The sequence below is a fragment of the Acanthisitta chloris genome, unplaced genomic scaffold (assembly GCF_000695815.1).
Source record: "Acanthisitta chloris isolate BGI_N310 unplaced genomic scaffold, ASM69581v1 scaffold32331, whole genome shotgun sequence".
Classification (NCBI taxonomy): domain Eukaryota; kingdom Metazoa; phylum Chordata; class Aves; order Passeriformes; family Acanthisittidae; genus Acanthisitta; species Acanthisitta chloris.
In genome coordinates, this window is record NW_008655971.1 from 7420 (window position 1) to 27141 (window position 19722).

Genomic DNA, 19722 nt, shown 5'->3' on the forward strand with positions numbered 1-19722 from the left:
TTGCTTGGCTGCAAGGAGCTGGACTTCCTGAGTTAGATACTGCAGGGGTTTAGAAGATACTATCTCTCCTGCTTTCCATAAACATGCATCAAGTATTTTGGTGTCTTGTTAGGAAATTTACACCTGAGGAATTGACCTGTCTGACTGGACCTTTAGGATGTTTTGGTCACTGTTTTCCTCATGACTGTGTTGCCTGCAGAAGTTGGATGCTAAGAATCCAGGGGATACAAAATCCAAACCGAAGTTTTCTTTGCACAACAAAGCTTTCCTTGCACATGCCAGAGAACGTTGGTGTACAGATTCCAAAGCAAGAAGTTTGTGCTGGGACCTTCTGCTACCTCTGAACTCCATTAAAGGGTTTCTTCATTCCTGATTTGGAGCGTCCTCTTGTACCAAAACAGAATGACAACATTCCTCTTTCAATTCTTGTTAAAGTACTTTGGCTAAATATTTCCCTTGAGTTCCTAGGTCCTTAAGAAATCCCTTTGGGCAGAGTCTGTAATTGGTGACACTTATGACCTAGAGATGGCAGTGCTTTTTGTGGCTGTGGTTGATAAGTAGGTGGCATACCAAGTGATTGGTATTCCAGAAAAACCCTTGGCATCAAACAATGTTTTTGCAAGCAGATCAGATCCTATTGCAGGGACATTTTGAACAGCCTCAGTAACTTTGTGCTTGCTGTGCTTGAAAACAGGATTAATATTTATTTTAGCCTTTTTCCCCCTGAGATATTGAAGTATTGCTTTGTAAATCTAGGTGAGCTTTACTTAGAGAAATACCAGTTAAATGGGTTTGTGGTTGTTGTGTTTGGACTTTGTCACTTAACCCTTTCCTACATCCATTGGTTTCCAGCCATAAACCAGTGGATGTGCATAGGCTGATGTGTAGTTCTGGAGCATATAAACCAGCTCTGCTTCCTGCCCAGTCACTCACACATGCACATCCTGGTTGCTTAGTAAGGAAAAAAAGGAAAGTAAACATTACATGGGCAGATTGGGTTCCAGGTTTCAAATGTTTGTGGGAAGAATCCAATGCAAAGCCATAATTTTAAGTGCTGAGTAGGAGGTACTGTGAGCTTAATTCTCTAACATCTGTTAAGCTTGTTCTCTAAGTAGCAAAAACACATTAATGAGCTAAAATCAAGGCTGCCTTACAAGGAAGAGAAATTTAGGGCAGTATTGTGTGTGTGAGCAGGAGACAGGATGTCAGATACTCCTTTTGCTATCTGTATTTTGTGAAAAGCAAGTAAGAAAGATTTGCCTGTGTTTAAAAAAAAAAAAAAGAATCTGGTTTGCAGCTTGTGGTTTATTCTCAACTTTTTATGAGTCAGCAGCTAAGGCAGTGCCGAAATAGGGGGTAAAACAGGGAAATTTGGGAGATAGTATCAGGAACAGCCTTATGCAATGTTTTTAGAGTAACATCTCTCACAAGTGGCAGCACCTGCAGCCAGCCTTTTGAGCCAGCCTTTGAGGAGACGGAGTGCAGAGCTAAGAAGTGAACATCATCTGTTGAAAAGAATGTCCTAAAACTGCTTTTCCAGCCGAGGGCTCGGAGGGAGATGCCGAGTGCTGTAAGTCTCCCCAGCTGACTGATGTAGTATTAATCACTGATAGCAGGAGGGTTGTCCTCTCAGTGGCAGAGGATTTAGCTTGCATTAGTCTGACCAGGTCACAGAGCCAGGGCCAAGAAAATAAAGTGAGCTTTCTTGCCAATATTCCTAGGTGTCGGACTCATAGCACAGCATTATTTTTAGCTGATTGCTCATCGCTGGAACAGATGACCTTGTTAATGAGATTAGTGTGTGTTGCACCTAATCTGCTGGGCAGAACTAGCATGCTGGGAGGGAGGAGTTAGGATTTCCATCAGGACTGCAATATGCTCTGTAGCTCTGAGTTTTTTCTCATATCTGACATTATCAGAAGCTGATGATGTGTGCAACTTGCTCTCATGATTCTGCCCTGGTGTGTGCAGAACGCAGCACGATAACTGCTGTGCTTTGTACCAGCTGCTTAGGAGCTTTAGTGAGGGACAGAACTCCCTCATGCTAATGCTGTCCAAGCAAAGAACAAAAAATTGTCCCTGGACCCAGCAGTGAGGTCTAAGCATGAAATGTCAAATTGAGGCAGGACAAAGGGATTGTGTGATAACAGATCTCACGGACTGACCATGTTTCTATGAGCAATTTCATTGGTTGGATGATGGGAAGCCTCAGTAGGTTTCTTTTGCTTGTGCCATTCTCAGTGCCAATGAAACTTTGTCCTAATCCTGCTGTTGCACTGCTTAATTATTATCCAGAATCCTGCTTGGAGTTTCCTGAGATAAGGGACTCTTTTTTTTTCTTATTTCACCTGTTACCTCTTCCCCTTAGTGATAATAGATGTGTGATAGCCATCAGCAAGCAGTGGTTACAAGCCCATGGATGTGAGCAGCCACTTACATTGTGCCATCTCTGTATTCAGATTGGCACCCAAGGATAGATCCTGACCTGCACTCAAGATCATTAGTTAAAGAAAAAAGAAGATTAATTTGAAATGTGAATATTCATATTCTGTTAAGCAGTGCCTTCCAAATATTTTCTCCCTTTGCTAATGCCCCTTCCTGTAACCACCCCATCTTCCATATCCAGTAGTAATCCAGGTCACTTCTTTGGGAGAGGTGACCTGTTTAAGTAGAGCCATTTTGATGCTTTTTAAATCCTGTGTATTCATGAAATGGTGATTGATCCATTCATTTTCTGGAGATCAGAAGCTGTGTGTCAGCTGAGTTCCACAGATGCAATAGGTACAAGCACTAAATTTGGTACTTGTCGGATGTCCCAAATACTTGTATCCGCTCTTACTTAGCATTCTCCCAGCTTGATTAAAATGTGAATGTTAACTATTAATTAAGAACAAACCGTGAGAAATTAAGGCCAGTGAATTTGTCACTGTATTAAATGTCAAATAGTTAAACTTAATGTAGTGAAATAAGCAACTCATTGTGAAGAATTAAATCAATTAACCTCACTCTGTTCTTGTAGGATGTCAGAGAGTAGGCAGAGATTTCCTGGGATGCTCTCATAACTCAACACATTTTCAGCAAGTTACTTTCTGAGCCTTTAGAATTGTGTGCATTGATGGTAGGGAGCTCTTAAAAACCTACTTTTATTATTTATTATGTATTATCCTATAGGTGATATGTACCAGGTTGTCACATAGTTATTCTAATTATCAGCATCACACCACTTTTTTGTGGGAGGGGAAACTGTTTTCAGATGCTGCAGAAATGCAGCCAGCTCACTGTCCCATTCAGCAGTGACATGCTACTCATTAGCTGGTTGGCTTGATGGGAGGCAGCATTTCCATCTGCCAGAATTCAGGATAACTCAGGAGCCTCTGGGTTGAAATTTCCCTTCTGTGTAAATCCTGAATGCTAGTATGTTTAGAACCACTCCCTTTCCTTTCCTTCCCTTCCTATCTCTGTCCCTCATTTTTTCCTTAATGTAGACATGATACTGTGTGGCCACAGCTCATTTCTGTGACTGGGAGTGCAGGAACTTTATCATTGCATGCATATTCTTATATGCAGATGTACAGTTTGCTTCTCAGGAGGTTCTGTGCTGCACAGCTTATATGGAAACATTGGAAGAAAAATGGTACTAGTGCAAGAGTTGAAAACTCTAATTAATTAAAAAATGCCAAGTGAAGGCTTGATGCAAGAGTTATCAAGCAAAGTGCCTGTACAGCATTTCTCCTTCTCTCCTGCCCCATTCAGCAGTTCTCCATCATCAGCCATTTTAGCTGCTTTTAACCCCTTTTTTTTTCCTCTTTTCCTTCAACAGGTTCTATTAAAAATGCACAGCAAGAAGCAGACTGCAGTGAAATACTATGTTGGAATTGATGTTGGCTCAGCAAGTGTTCGTGCAGCTTTGGTAGATGAGTTAGGGACAGTGGTGGCACATGCAGAGCAGCCTATCCAAATTTGGGAGCCCCAAGCAGACCACTATGAGCAATCCTCTGCAGACATATGGGCTGCCTGCTGCTCAGTCACAAAGGTAAGCAAAGGAAAGGAAAATTAAGGAGATGTAGCTCTTCAGGTTTTCAGTGTTTAAGGTCTTGGAGACCCAGTGTGTGTCACTTCCATTCAGCTCTGTGCATGCTGTGTTGCTGTATAACTTGCAACCATCCTTGGGCATCAAAGGCACCTTGAGGCTTGGGTAGCCTCACAATGTCTGTTTATTGGTGAGGAGATGAAGGCCAGAGTGAAAGAAACTTGTGCAACAACTGACAATAGAATGAAAGGCTTATCTTTGTGCTGTTAGCTCAGGGGGAGGATGTACCCGCTGCCTTCAGGTCTCACATCTGTGAGGTTTGTTTTGCTGGTGTATATTCTACCCACATAACAAATCTTTGAGGAGTCAAGGCTGCTCAGAACCTGGCAGTGCATATATTTGAAGATGTGCATTGTGCTGCACTGGAGTCACATAGGAGCATTTTTGGTAGAGAAGTTGTAATCTGGTTTGTGGATGGTTCTGACATAACATCTGTCACCTGTGATCCTCATTATGAGAGGGTATCAGTATTATAAGACCAAAGTAAATGATAAATGTTTGTGGATCATATCAAGCATAAACCCAGGTTGGAATAAACCTTACTGTAAGGGAAAATTTGTACACTCTGATCCAGGATCTGCCTGGATATGCTGATGGTAAAGGTAAATCAGTGACCTTGCCTGGCAGTGCACACGGAGGACATTTCATCTTCCCTGATAAAGCCCCAACCTGCCCCATGTTCTGAGCTTGGCTTTTTAAATATTCATGACCTGCTTGGTAATTTGCAGATGGACAGTTCACCCATTGTCTTGTTATTGATCAGCCTTTTCAAACATTCATGAGCTTGGCTCTGCAGAAATGCCCTGAGATGGAGAAGAGGAGGTGAGGGGGAAGGAAGGCAAAGAAGGGAGTGACGGGAGTGTTAGGGAGGAACAGCTTGATGTTAATGCAGAACAAGTCTTACTCTGCTTAGCTGATTTTTCTCTGTGTGAGTTGCTTTGTTCTTGCTCTGGACCTCTTTGTATGCAATTTCTTATATATAAACAATAAAGCAGTCTCTGAAACTGCAGCTTTCCAGAGCCAGACTGGCACTGGAGCAAGTCTAGTGAAAGTCTTTCCTTATAGTACTAATTAAAATAATGATATTTTTATTGTTGCTGAGAAGTGGCAATTTATTGCTGTATTATATTTTAGGTGTCTTACACCCTCACTTGGCACTTAATCTCTGTGGGTGTTGTGTTTTTTTTTCCATTGCTGCTGGAAGCCATGAAATACAGACATTTTGGGGCAGTGGTTTTGGTATTTTGTTGAAAATCTTCTATAAAGCATCTAAACTCCTGGTAGCAGGGACAAGGTGTGCATTGCTACAGGTTTTGACCAGCTTTATTTTTGGGACTCTTCAGTATTGCAAGGCAAAAAGCTGTGGCACAATATTACCGAAACGATTCCAGAAGGTTTTTGTTCCCACAGGTGGGCTTATAGTTAAATAACTGATGGAAACACTTGGCCCTAATCCTGTGTCCATGTTTCACATGCAGCTCCTCTCCAAGCTTTAAAAAATGGAGAAAATCAACATTGCTGGTTTTCTGCTACCTTTATTTCCTGGTATTTTTATGCTTCCTGCTTTTATCCAGGCCTGTGGCTAGTAAAATTGAAAAGCTATTAAAGTTTGGAAAACCAAAGAATTTTTGCCAATTTTATGTATTTTTATTAGGAGTGTTAAACAATACTGAATTAAAAACATTTTGGAATTTTAGCTTGCATTTCTAGCTCATAACTCATTTTCTGTCACTAGTTCACATGGTACCTGCATGTGTACAGATATATTTGTATTCCTGTGTGTTGTGTCTTTTCAGCAAGTTGTCTGTGGAGTGGATGTCAGCCAGATTCGAGGGGTTGGGTTTGATGCTACATGTTCCCTTGTTGTTGTGGATAAACAGTTCCAACCTTTGGCAGTCAACTGTGAAGGTAGGAGTCCAGCACAAAAATGGTGTTACTGTGTGTGTTTCTACCACTGATGGGAGGGAACTTTCCATTTCGCCCAAATGCCAAGTGATGGGGCTGACTTTGAGCAGAGAGGATAGAAAATCTTTTTTACAAGAGGATTTTTTTCCTGGTTTTACTGTTTAAATTCTGAAAAATTAAATTAGAGCTGAGAATTACTGTTTGGCTAAATGTTTGGCATCCTAAGATCAAATTAATTAATCTTGGCTCAGGGAAATTGCTTCTTAGGGAAATCTGTGGTCATTTTTCTGCATGTTTTCTCCTCCTTCAAACTTGACTGGTCATGGCTCTTACAGTGTGTGCAAATGTCCATCCACACTGGCTAAAGAAGTGCTGAAAATGTTAGTATAGTATAACTGTTTGCTCTGTCAAGATGCTGCAGGCAAGAGGTTCAGCTTGTGTGTTGTACTTCTGTCTTTATCCAGGACAGTGCTGAGCTTCAGAAACAATCTGTGACCTTTTTCTAAAACTCTGGTATTTTTATTAGTTTTTCAGTAGATGATTCAGAAGACACAAAAGGCCTGTGATGCACTTTTTAGTCAGTGAGCCCCATTGAAGATTAGGTGTTTGCTAAATCAGTAGTTAGAGACGTAATCACAATTCTGTGTATGTTCCCTTTCTATTCTCAGATGGATTTGTCATCCCCTCCCATCCTTCTCAAACACCAGCTTTGCCCCCAAAATGTCCTTCTCTAAATTTAGATGAGATTATATATTTTTCACTTAGAGAGTCTCTTACAATCTGTTCAATGCCTAATGATGTCTGGGGCTGTTTTGGGCTATTGAGGCAAATTCAGTTCTCATTTTTGATGCTCTGATATCCCCAAGAACTTGGAGTTTACACAGTGATAGTGTTAAACAACAAGACAAGGATTCACTGAATGCTGTCACACTGTTAGAGTCATGCAGTGATGAGGTTTTAGGCAGTTTCACAGCTGTATTTCAAGGCATTTTAGAAACATTGCTGTGCCTCATACTTGTGCCTTGCTTTGGACTATGTTTTCAAGCTGATGCATGAGTGGCTGTGCCATGGAGTGTACAGTGTATGTAGCCAGAGAGGAGTCTGAAGTGTCACCTGGATTACTGTTCCACCTGTCTGGCAGGTCCTCTGGCTTAATTTTGATAAGATGTTCTTTGCTTATTGTTCTCATGTGTGGTGCAAACAGGCCAAGTGCTTTTTCCTAGCACACCCGAAATAAAAGCATTTCAGTAAGTTATCCCCCTGACACTGCATTTCTGAGAGGAATTGGGGTAGCTTTCCCCATAACCATGGAAGAGGAAAGGAAATCCCTGTAGCTAGAGCTGACTAGCTGAGTTCATTTCAGTTTACCACAGAATTGCTCAGATGTTGTCCCATTTTTAGTTCTTGGTCACCAAAATATTTCTTTATATTTTTAGCTAAATATGTGAACTTTGTCAAGAAGTTTGGGTTCTTGAATGAAACAGTCTATGAGAACACAGTGTTTCAAGGTTCTTGGGTGCTCACAAGCCTGGTGGGCTGCAGTCAGCATTCTCAGTGCTTAACGTGTCTTAAAATTGGCTCAGAGGGCTAAAATGTGATTTTTAGATACCTCCTGTGGGTTATTACCACAAATAGAACTTGTGTTTTCCATGTAGAAGTGAAAGTGTGAAGCAGCTTAGAGCCTGGGAAATAATAATACTGAGGTGGGGTCAAACCAAAGCTAAAATAATCTCTTTTTCCTTCTTGCTCCCCCCAGGACAGAACCATAGGAATGTGATTATGTGGATGGACCACCGTGCAGTGAGTCAGGTCGAGCGCATCAATGCAACACAACACAGGGTTTTGAACTATGTGGGGGGAGTGATGTCTGTGGAAATGCAGCCACCTAAACTGCTGTGGATAAAGGAAGTGAGTACATTAACACTGGGGGGCAGTTTTACCAGTGGTTAATGCCTTTTGTTAATTTCTGAGAATGAGATTTCTAAAACAAAAGTCTTCAGTGTTAGCATTGAACCCCAAGGTGTGTAAAGCAAGGCCTGGCTAAAGTTGGGGTGTAAATGTGTTGAGGCTCTTTTTCCTTCTCAGTTATGTAGAAATATGTTTGATTTTATTGAAATGGAGTGTTTCCTGATAGAGCATTTCACATGCCTTTCTTATCTAAGATTAGCTACACATACAAATTTAGGTGAAGGTAATGAATGAGTCCTTGAATTATCCTAGGATATAGTTATGGAGGTGCTTTGAGCTTCAATTTGCTCTCCCATCAGTAGGAAGTAAACCATCCATGGAGGGAAGGTGCTTGGTTCATGATGTGGAGCTCAACCTCTCTCTCTTGTGTGTACATTTTATGTGTCATAGAATGACATATGGCTCTTAATAATAACTGTCAGACAAAAGGAGAGACACTTGCACTTTAGTTTTTTATAGCCTCCTCCAGCCTGGCTTTTCCATTTGGCCTCAGTGATGCTCACTGTCATTTTAACAGAGCCCAAATATAAATTACATGCTGCCAGTTTCAATCAGCCAAAGTCTCCTGTCCTTACAAACATGAGGCACCACATTGTAACAAGGTGCAGATTGGGGAGGGTCAAAGGAATTAACTGGTGGAAGCAGGTACTGACAGGTTAATGATAGTAGAGAGTAATGAATGTTGATAATGAGATAGGAATATCCATCTACTGGTTCTTCCCTTCTCAAGCTTTGAGTATCATACATTAGCCATTTTATAAAGAGTAAGAGCATGCTGTAAAAACCTTAAATGAATTCTTTGTGTTTAAAACATATTTATATTGCAAGGTGTCTGGGCTATCAGTACCTGACTGATCAGGGAAGGCAGATTATGGGGTGTCCAAGTGTGATCACCCAGAACTCTAAGTCTGCTATCACCTCAAAGCCCTCTGACATCATTTGTGTAGTGTAAAGGGGAAAGCAGGTGTTGCAGGGCTTGTCCCCTCCAGGAGCCAGTGGGGAGGGCACAGAATTCACCTGACCTTCTATGCCAGCCAGCAGCAGGGATTGCCTGGCAGAAGGGTGTTACAGAACAGGGCTTGTTCATACGTCCTTTTTCAGCTCCTGACATACCACATAAGGAGATTATTATCCTTAGGGGAGTTTTTTTTTTTTACCTCAGTATCTGCTTGCTGAGCTGCTCACACGACAGATTCTGTATCCTGAGTGGTCTAGGAATGACACATCATTAAACTGCTTACCCTGCTGAGCTCAGACACCTTAACAACATCTACAGGAGCACCTCAGCTGGTCAGAACAAAAACAGTTATCATAGTCATTTGTAATCAGGTGAGATTTGGGCATGTGGTGTTAAACTTCTTAGCTTCAGAGAAGTACAGGATTGAGTGTACTTACTTATTCCATACTGATTCCAAAGTAGGAGGGTGACAGGAATCGTCTGAAGAGGGATGGGTTATTTTCAGTGCCAGACACAGCAGTGCATCCATGTATTACATGGCATTAGGGCTGTCAGCAAAGGGTCATGTTAGCCTCTGGCAGCTCAGATTCAGCTTCTATGTAGTGCAGGTGTCCTCCCTTTTTGCCAAGGAAGGCAAATGTTACAATAACTTGCAATATCAGGTTCCTCAAATGGGAGCTGCAATAGGAGGTTACACATATGTTATTACTCAGTGGAATATCTAGAACTGGTCTGCAAATATAAATTACTTAAGTGTCTTCAGACATTGTCACAGGTATTAAAGGTGTAGTCAGGAAAACTACTTATGGAATGGTACTAAATGTGTCCTTCCTGGTTTTTGAGTTGTATCATCTTTGTTTTCTGTTTAGTGTATTTCCCTCATGCTAATACTGCGCAGAGGCATGGCAGAATGAGATTTTGATCCAGGTCACACACCACAAGCCGAAAATGGTCTGACTGCAAAATTATTTCTTATGCTAGTGATAATGCGCAAATTGGCAAAAAGGAAGTTTGGTTTTCAAACCCTTTGGGAGAGGCACAAGATTAGCAGGTAGAAAAAAACATTTTAGCTTTATCTTATCCTTTTCAACTGAGAATATCTGCGGGGTTTGCAAACTTGAAACTGGAATTCCCATTATGCTTCTACTTGTGACAAGTGGTGTTCAGAAAAAAACTGCACTGTACCTGCTTTGACCTGGTTTACTGCCTGGGGAAGTTTTACACAGTGTCTGCCCACACTCTGTGCCTGGCTGTGATCATGGCTTTGGTCTCTCTGACTGTCCTGACTAGTGAATGTCACCAAATATGCTGCAAGCAAGATTTCTTTCAAGTGTCATAGATCTGAGTAGTTTATTTGTCTTGAATCCTCACCTCTGCTTATGTTTTCTATCTCACATGTGAAATAACCTTTCCTGCCAAGCTGCTACTTGCTCCAGCAAGCAGTGCAGTCTCAGGAGCTGCCTGAAAATACGACCTCTCTCAAAGCATCCCAAAGTCTGTTGCTGTGTTTTAAAACCTCTGCAAACACATACAGGTAGTTGAAGTTGATCCTGAAATATACTCCAAGTGTCTCTAGAACTATTTCCAGCTGTCTGACTGCAGGTGGTACAGCCTGCAGCTTGCTACAAGAACTCTTTTGGGCCTGACCAGAAATCTGTTTGACTCATTATTTGATCAATTTTGTCATGGGCATAGAGTGACAGGACATAGGGAATGGCTTCCCACAGCCAGAGAGCAGGGTTAGATGGGATATTGGGAAGGAAGTCTTCGCTATGAGGGTGCTGAGGCACTGGCACAGGTTGCCCAGAGAAGCTGTGGCAGCTCCATCCCTGGAAGCTTGGGGTTTGGAACAACCTGTTCTAGTGGAAGGTGTCCCTGCTCATGACAGGGGATGGAATGGGATGAGCTATAAGTTCCCTTCCAACCCAAACCATTCCAGGATTCTATGATGACCTAATTGTGCTTTTCCATTTCCATCATCTTGTTCTAAGAATTGAAGTTGAAGATGACCTCACTCACCACGAGGAATGAGCTGACAGCATTATACAAGAAGTAGATACTGGTCCTTATCTCTTGTGACTTTCTTGTTACTCTCCTCTTGTATGTGTCTGAGGAGGCATGCTGCAGTTTTTCTTTGAAGTCCCTCTCATCTGCTTCTATTTGACTTTCTTTTCCATATGATGTTTTCTCTTTAACGTTTCATCTTCTTACACAGGATAGAGATTTAAGTAGAGACTATAGGCTTCAGGCTGTATTCTCCTCTTCATCTCTATTCCATTTTTCCTTTGGATTAAGAAGTTAAACTCTGGAGGCCATAACGGGCCTTTTGAGATCTGTTTGATTTGTACTGGCTTACATTCCATTTAGTTTGATTGGTGCTGAATAGTTTTACCCTGTGGCACCCAGTAGTTAGTCTCCATGAAATTAATTGGGTGGTCTTGATGTTTGTAATTGCAGATAAGTGTTCCCATGTCAAAACCATCCCTGGAAGTGGAGTTTGTGTGTCAGGGACAGCTGTTGCAGTAAATGATCAGCTCAATGCAGCTACTGTATAGCCTATGGGGCACTCTGGTTAAAGTGTGCACATCTGTGGCTCACTTAGGAGGAGCATTGTATTCTTCTGCTTGTATGGACCATGTGTGGTGATAAAGAGAGTCCAGTGTTAAATCTGTAATGTCAAACAGAACAGCTACATGGTTTTTTATAACACAGAATTCTGTGGATATAGTCTCACTTGGCTGTTGAATGTGGTCAGGTGAATTAAGAATGCAGATGAAGCTAAAATAATGAATCATTACCTTTTGACAAGAAACTAGCTGAAAGATAATTCTGACAAAGCCTTCCTGAAGTCAGTAAGATAAGTCTGAGTATAAACTTCACTGAAAAGGAAAGTAGTTCTTGCTTATTGGGTCTTTCAAAATAGCCAATTAAATTCCCTCCTCTTGCTGTCATTTCCTTAGATTTCTTTGTTGTTTAGAATTACTTGAAAAAACTTATTGAAGCAGTTCTTCTGTAATTGCAGGTACTTTTTTTTTTTTTCAGCAGGTTCTGCTGTTTTGTAGATTTTGGCTAAAGAAATTTTGTGTTCACTGCCTGGGTGAGTGTGTAGATAGTTCTGGTAGGTAGATGTCTGCATATGAGCTGAGTATGTGGTACATATTCCTTCACTTGGGAATGATTTTGCTGCAAGTACTTGTCAGTACAGTATGGCTGTACAGATGTCTATGCTGTAGCAAACCAACATGAGGGCAGTGAGAGCACAGCTCAAACAGGGAAGGGAAGGGTTGTTCAGCTCCAGAATTAGCCTGTTAGTATCTTTTTTCCCCAGAGATAGGAGAAGGAAAAAGTCTTGTTTACTAATTTCTGGCTGGAGATTTGATTGTAACTTATGCCAAAATGGAAGGATCCATGTTATGTTTTCCTCATACTAATGACATTACAAATCAGCTATTTCCAAAAAATACTAGTCCCATTAAATCAGAGATGCTGTAGCTGATTCTGAGTGGGTGGGGGATGCTGGACTGGGAGGAGGTATTTGCTTGTTAACTGTCTCCAAATGAAATGCATCTTCCTATACTCTGCTCTCACAATTCTGTGCTTAATGTGATATTTAAGAGCAAAGAAGAGCCTCCCTTTAGCAAAAAACCCACTTCATAGAATGACTGTCTAGCATATCATTCCTCTGCTGTTCATAGCTAAAATCAATAATCTTTTGAGTATTTTTTCTTCTGGCATAGTGGTCAGTGCTCTTTATGTATGTTACAGTTCAAATCCTCAGTTGGATCTGCTGTTTGATGTATCATTCTTCTTCTTTCTGTACACTTGTGACTTGCAGCTACCAATGGGAGAATTTGCAGAAGCAATTAAAGCATCTCTTTCCCGGGATGTGCAGGAAAGCCCAGTGGATGTACTGGCATTAGCATGGCAGCAGCTCCTTTGCTGATGCAACTCTTGTTCATTGCTTGCTGCCCTTGTCTGGTTGAATGTAACTGAGTACTCTTCCATTAAAACAAACACGAAAATCCCTGTTAAGTGGGAATGAGCCCAGGCTGTTGAGTTTGGAACTGAACTCTTGTTTAGGATTGTTTACAAATGCATTAACAGCTCTGTGTTATCAAAATCCATACATAGCACAGACTCATAGGCTTAAGTTGTGCTTCAAACTGTTGAGTTTGGCTTATAGTTGCAGTTGCTAATCAAGCAGAAATAACATTTGAAACCAGGATTAACAGCTAGGAGCTTTGGAGCACCTACACCTCGAAGTATGTCCTACTTAGTCTGTCTCCCCACCATATCTCTCCACTCCACTGCAATGTGACAAGGCTTACAACATGCACACACAGTGTCCTTCTTGCCTTGTTACAGCTTCTGTCAACTCAGGCTTCATGTCCCTGCTCTGTCCCCCAGACCTGGACTCTGGGGCCATGCTCAGAGTGCCTCAGGGATTTGAAGATACCTGCATGTGTCTAAGACAGTGGTGGCAGAGACAGTTTTCTCCACTGTGAGCAGCAGCCTAGCTCCAAGAGTTCTCTCTCCAAGCTCCTCCTCTCCCCCTGCCCCAGTCCCTGATTCTGGTAATTCAGTCAGTTAGTCTTACACCGCTCAGAGTGCAAGCGGTGGTTGCAAAACTGATCAGTTTACAGCCTTGGCCCTGGCCAGGATAGCATTTCTGCTCAGGGCGTATCTTGGGTGTCTCAGGATAGCTCTATCACATGGCTTGGCATCTGATCTGAAGTGTGGGAGACCCAAGGTGTAAGTCCTTGCTTTGTCTGACATAGAGGAGGTCATGGGACATCAGTTTCTTACATCCTCATCAGTGTGTGCATTAAGTGTTCAGTTGTTCTCTTTCGTCCTTTCATGCAAGGTATATTTGCCTTCTGTAACTTAGAAAAAGGCACACAGATAGCTCTCGGTTTCAGATTGCCTGGGAGATTCAAATCCCAGGCTGAATTGGGAAAAGCAAATGGTTCTTCAGGGATTTTCCTACTTCTTTCTGATTTTCAGACGAGTTAGATTTTGAGCTGATGCAGAACTTTAGTGCTCACTCACATCAGCTTTTGTTTTTGCACTAAATGATACAACATTTTTCTACTTCCATCTACCCTTCTTGGTTTTAATATGGATTTCTGACATATCAGTTTGGGATGATTTTTGAATTTGTGGGGTTTGGCTGATAAGTAGCCATGAAATTCAGACTAAAACCCTGTGTTAAATCAGATGCTGCTTCTCGCCCAAATGTAGTCAATCCTGCGGCCAACAGGGATCTGACAGGAAAGCTGTCTTTAGTGGCATTTAAGATAATTTGATTTATAGGCAATCTGTATTAACAATAACAAAAGTCAGGATATCTTTGGTATTTATACATATTGTACTTCTGGTGGAAAAAATGCATTTTCACAGCCATTAAATATCTGCAGATCACTTTATCTTACAAGATAAAGATAATATACTGATAATACAGTAAGGGCAGAAATTGAAAGTTTCCTGTGCAAGAAGAGACTACATCAAAATCAGTGAAATCTGGATTTAAAACTCTTTCAGCTTTCCTAAGGAGAACGTGGGTCTAGTCATCTCCAAAAAATTCTGTTGAATGCTGGAGCTTGAAGTTCTCTTCTCCACTGCAAGTTCTGCCTCTGTGTGTATTTTCATTCCAACTAAAAAGTGTACAAACACAAAGTTGTTCAGTAAAGCTTCATGGTAATCTTCTGACTTGCCAAGGAATAAATGGGCAATGGAGGCTCTGTATCCATTCCCTGATTCCTCATTCTCCAGAATCTTTCTGGTCTAAGAAGATGAGAAGACATTGGACTTCAACATTCTTGAACTCTTTGTCCCCAAGTGTTTGAACAAGCCAAAGCAATCAGAGAGAGGATGAAGAAAGGGCTTCCATAAGTACCCCTGGAAAACAGAAGGATTGGATAAGTTCCCTTACAAGTGAGTCTGGAGGGTGAGTCGCAGGATGTGAATACACCATTGGGAACATTCCCAGGTCTTTTCCACAATCCTTTTAATGTGGTCACAGAATCCTGTCTGTGAGTGAAAATAAATGAGAATTAACTCCAGGGAGTGTAGAAAACTCGGAGGCTTGAAATTTGGTTGGGAAAATCGTCGGAGCATGCAGTGTTTTTTTTGTCTTAACTGATGAGTGCTGACACGGCATCAAGATGGCAAAGAATGAATCATTTGGATGTTCATGGAACAATGTATTTTAGTGTCACTGACCTGTGGCTTTGGGAGTTCTTGAAGTAACAGAATAAGGATCAAAAAAGTATCTTTGATGGAACAGATTTGTTTGAAAAGGACAGTTACCCTGACTCCAGTTTCTTTTCTGATTAACAGTAGGAGCTAAAGAAGCCCAGAGACAGCTGCTTCTTGAATCCTGTTGCATCTTGAAGGCTGTCGGGTGTGTAATGGTACATAATGGCTTTTAGTATCAAAGTAATCAGGCTGAAGACTTCTGTACAAATCTGTGGAGCACCTTTGCATTCACATGTGACATGGAATTTGATGTGAGTGGCAGCCATGTATGCCTGGGAGCTAAGCTAAACCTTAGTGGTCAGGAACAGACATCCAAAGGTTGTGCAATTTATGTTAAAAAGTTGTCATCAGTATATTTCTCTTTTGAACTCAATAGAAACCCAGTAAGTTTTAGAATTTTTTGAAGAACTAATCTCAGAGTTAAGACAGATTCTTGCATGATCCAAAACTAAATAAAAATTTGCTTTTTTTGTGCTTATGCAGTTGCACCTTAGTCTCTGGAATTTGTAGATTCCTTTTTCAGTAATTTTCTGGACTTCTAAGAGTTTGATTTGCTATCACATAGTATCTGAATTAACTTACAGATTCCTAGAATGATTTGGGTTGGAATGGACATTAAAGATCATCTCATCCATGGCAGGGAACAAATATTCAATTTGAAATGGTTAATTTTAGAAAGCAGAGTGTTCTCCAAGCAAATGGCTTTCTGAGAAGGTTGTATGTTGCCCTTGAGACTGCTCTGACGTGAAGCAGCTGATGGAGAACTGAGAGAGCTCATGTTATTGATCTGAAACTTGTGACTCCATGAACTCTTCATGGGAAACTTCTCTTCTGATCTGTCTGTGGTGAGGAAAGGCTCAGTTCTTCAGGCAGTAAGTCAGTGAGTTGAGCACACTACATGATCAGAGTATTTGCTTTGAAAAAATTGCCATTTTTACCTAAATATCAAGGAGTTTTATTGCATTAAATTAAGGACATGATCATGCCTGACCTCTAATATCTTCATTTCCAAACATCTTTTCATTAGAACTTGCAAGAATCGTGGGAGAAGGCAGGATACTTCTTTGATCTTCCAGATTTCTTATCCTGGAAAGCCACAGGTGTCACTGCAAGGTATGTTAATTGTAACAATATGATTTGGTTGTCATTGTTTCTTTCCTTATATATGTTTCTGCTTTAATTCCTTTTGACTGGACACACTGTTCTGTACATCTGTCTGTAATTCAGCCTTCCCCAAAACATCTTGAACCTATCTCCTGCCTCCACTGTGCATTCCTGAGCACAGTTGTTCCTGTGAGCAGTGTAAATGTTGCTACAAATGTCAGTTAGTTGGTCTTGTGCTCCATTTTGAAACATCAATGTGATTGCTCTAGTTCCTGTGAAATACAGTGCTAAGAAGTCTTTGAAATCTGGTTTTTTTGACAAATTTAGTGACCTTTTTTTTTTGAGAACTGGAAGTTAATATTTGTTTGCCATGTGGGAGGGATCTGGTAAAATCTTGTTTAAAATGGTCACTTCGCTGTAAAACACTTACTGCTTCCCAAAAGCATCCTGGAGTACTTGCTGAGCAGTTGAACAAAACCCTCTGAGAGAGCCCCTTAAAGTAAGCAGCACAAGTGAAACATGTTTGCAGATAACCAAGTCCTTGTGAAAAGTGGGAGACAGTATTATTTCTTTAAAACAAAGTCTTCTCAACCAATTACATGCCCAGTCCAGTGTGGGTCACACTTATTTCCATTGCAGTTTGTGGATCTGAATCTGTGTAAAATGTAGTCTCCAATGAAAACTGGTCACAGGATAGTTTTAGTCTCTCTGGGGATGAAGGTACCTTCACATCAGACGTGGTTCTTTTTATTTGAGAGCTCTTTCCCCCAGTTAGTCTCCATGATTGACATCTGTCATTATAACAGTATATATTATCTATTCCCTGCATTATGGAGCAGGGAAGTGCTGTGTTTGACTGAAGAAGGCAGAAAGTTGAGTTGTGCAGGGGCTTGCTAGCTGATAATTGAAAGACAGTGTCTCAAATCCTCTTCCTTTGGGCTTCAGCCAGATTCTGCTGTATCACCATGAATTATGCAACAGGAGAACTCCCACCCACAGGTCTTGCCATCATGTCACCTCACCTGGCTCTAAAGTCAAGAGGATAAATCCCAGATGATAAACTATGAAGGGTCTCCATCTGGTGAAAGGACTCAAGACTTGGATTTAGCATTAGCAACGCTTGGCCAGGGCACTAGATGGAGAATGGGCTGAACAGGGAGTGTATAGTGATACTGACAGCTCCTTGCTCTTGCCTGGCTCTTGGCTGCAACTTCCTGGAGGTGAGACAGAGAATCTCTTAAGAAAATAAACTTGCAGAAGATCATACTCAAAGGTTTACCTGGCAAGTGCATTTCCTTGGAAATGGCAATTTGATTATTCAAAAACTTGGATTGTATTGATGAATGTTGTAAGGGAGAAAGGAGTGTTAAGAAAAGACCTTCTGGACAAAGTCTTCCCCCACCCTTTGGGTGAGAAGCTTCTACTTCGGATAAAATAGTACCTTATAATCCTCCTTTACTGCCTTAGTGTGCTTCCCAAAATGAAGCCCATTGTTTTGGCCTGAGTGGAGTGTCTTATAGGGTAGGAAAGGAGGAAGAGAAAGACAGGAAAATAAGGACAAGAAATGTTTTGCTGCAATCAAACCTGATTTGTTTTCCCTTTCTCTGCTTTCCCCCATGCACACCTGTTCTTTGGGAACTTCCTCTTAGTTTGGTGCAGTAACTTGTCCTGTATATGCTCATAATACAAGGGAAGTGTGAACTTACTAAGTCTAAGATTCTTACCACCTTTTCTCCCTTGGAGCACAAGGGAGTCTATTCACAGGACAAGACAGTGTTAGTCACTGTGAATCATGCAGAACCTGGCCCTGATAGAAGAAAGATTTATTTTCTTTTGCATTTGTTTTGGTGATGGGGATTTTACCAAAATAAATGCAATTCCAAGGGCACTTTTGATAGAAAAGGCAATGCTTCTTTACACTTTTAAGGGGCTCTAAAACCTTTTTTTATGCACTTACCATTTAAAAACTGTCTACAGTCTTTTTGCCTTCAGTGAGATTACTTGATGCACGAAGTAGAATTGTCAAGGCTGGAGATCTCTAAGATCACCAAGTTCAGCCATTAACCTGCAACTGTAGTAGTGTGTGAGATCAGAATTTGACATATTTGAAAAGAAGTTCTTGATGTTTTTGAGTATGAAATCATTTGTCTTCCACCTTCAATTCTGCTGGTTTGAACAGCCTCAGTACCAAGTGGATGTATAATAAACAGGAAATGTTCCACGGTGGAGACTCAAACATATTCTGACATGGTTTACCTACTGGCCTGAAATTGCTCTGTATCTCACCAAACAACATCCATTCATCAGTTGCAAAGGATAAGTCCCAAATCCTTAATTCCCATTGTCCTTGGAAGATTGTTGCCTGCAATACTCCATATTGAAAAGAGTTATTTTTTATTGCTTCTCCTTTGGGTCGTTGATAGGCCATTGAGTTGTTGAGTACTGGCAGCTGACTATTCTGCATTGAAAAAATGTTACTGACAGCTCTTTAGTTGAAAGACTTTGAAACTTTATAACTTCTCAGCTTGTCCCACCCGCCCCCCCAGTTGCAACAATGTGTACTGGTTTTGCCACTTGGATACTCGGTTGTCTTCTTTCAGAAATGCTGTGGTAGAAAGGAGCTGTTGTGTCACAGACACGTTTGCAATACTTTCTTGAAGCTCAGCACTTTTGAGTGTGACTCACTGTTCTCCCTCCCACCAACTATAACCTCTGATAGCTTTTCCTTTATATGGTATTTTGGATAAAGCTATCTTAATACAACCTAAACACCTCTCTGGTTACAGGCTACTATCTTATGGATGGAGAATTCTCATCAAAGATGCACATCTGTAGCTTCAGTGTATTTCTGAAGTCTCTTGAAGGATTATATTGAAGATAAGAATATATCTGAGCTGTTGAACTGGATAGAATTCACACACAAATCTCTCAAAGGTTATGTGTATTTAGGTCCAGCATTTTGCTTCAGGGCCACTTCCAGTCATCAGCAACTCACTGGAAAATGAGCCAGTCTCTACTGGATTTAAGATGAGCTGTAACTCAAGAGACATCAAACCTATGAAGGAGGATTTTGGAATGCCAGGCTGACATTACTGAGATAGAGAGTGTCCAACATCATGGTACAAGCCACCTCCTAGGACTACCAGACAGAGTTGGAATGAACTGAATATAAGTGCAGAATATTTTTTCATATTATTATACTTTAGGTATGTTAATATTTGGGGAAAGTAATGTGTTCCCTAATAGAGACTTCATCTCATAGAGGAATGTTGACCCAAATAATTTTCCTGTGGAAATACTTGTGCAGTCAGTGTTCAGCTGCTAGGAGTCATGACAGGGAAAAGGGTGTAACAGATGTTTCATATACTTTGGGGAGAACTTTTCTAAATGTTCTCCTTCCAGCAGATCTCAGGATCGTGCGTTTCTCCAGAGAAAATCG

General features: G+C 41.1%; 1 protein-coding gene across 1 annotated transcript in view; it reads left to right on the forward strand.

The window, feature by feature from the left end:
* Positions 1–3826: 3826 nt before the first annotated feature.
* The window catches only part of LOC103811187 (FGGY carbohydrate kinase domain-containing protein-like), a gene marked incomplete at its 3' end in the record, with an annotated part of 79260 nt that continues 63364 nt past the window's right edge, over positions 3827–19722 (forward strand). The window contains exons 1-4 of the mRNA XM_009084141.1: positions 3827–4033; positions 5887–5998; positions 7752–7903; positions 16207–16292. Coding sequence (XP_009082389.1) covers positions 3833–4033; positions 5887–5998; positions 7752–7903; positions 16207–16292 — 551 coding nt within the window. The remainder of the gene's footprint in view (positions 4034–5886; positions 5999–7751; positions 7904–16206; positions 16293–19722) is intronic.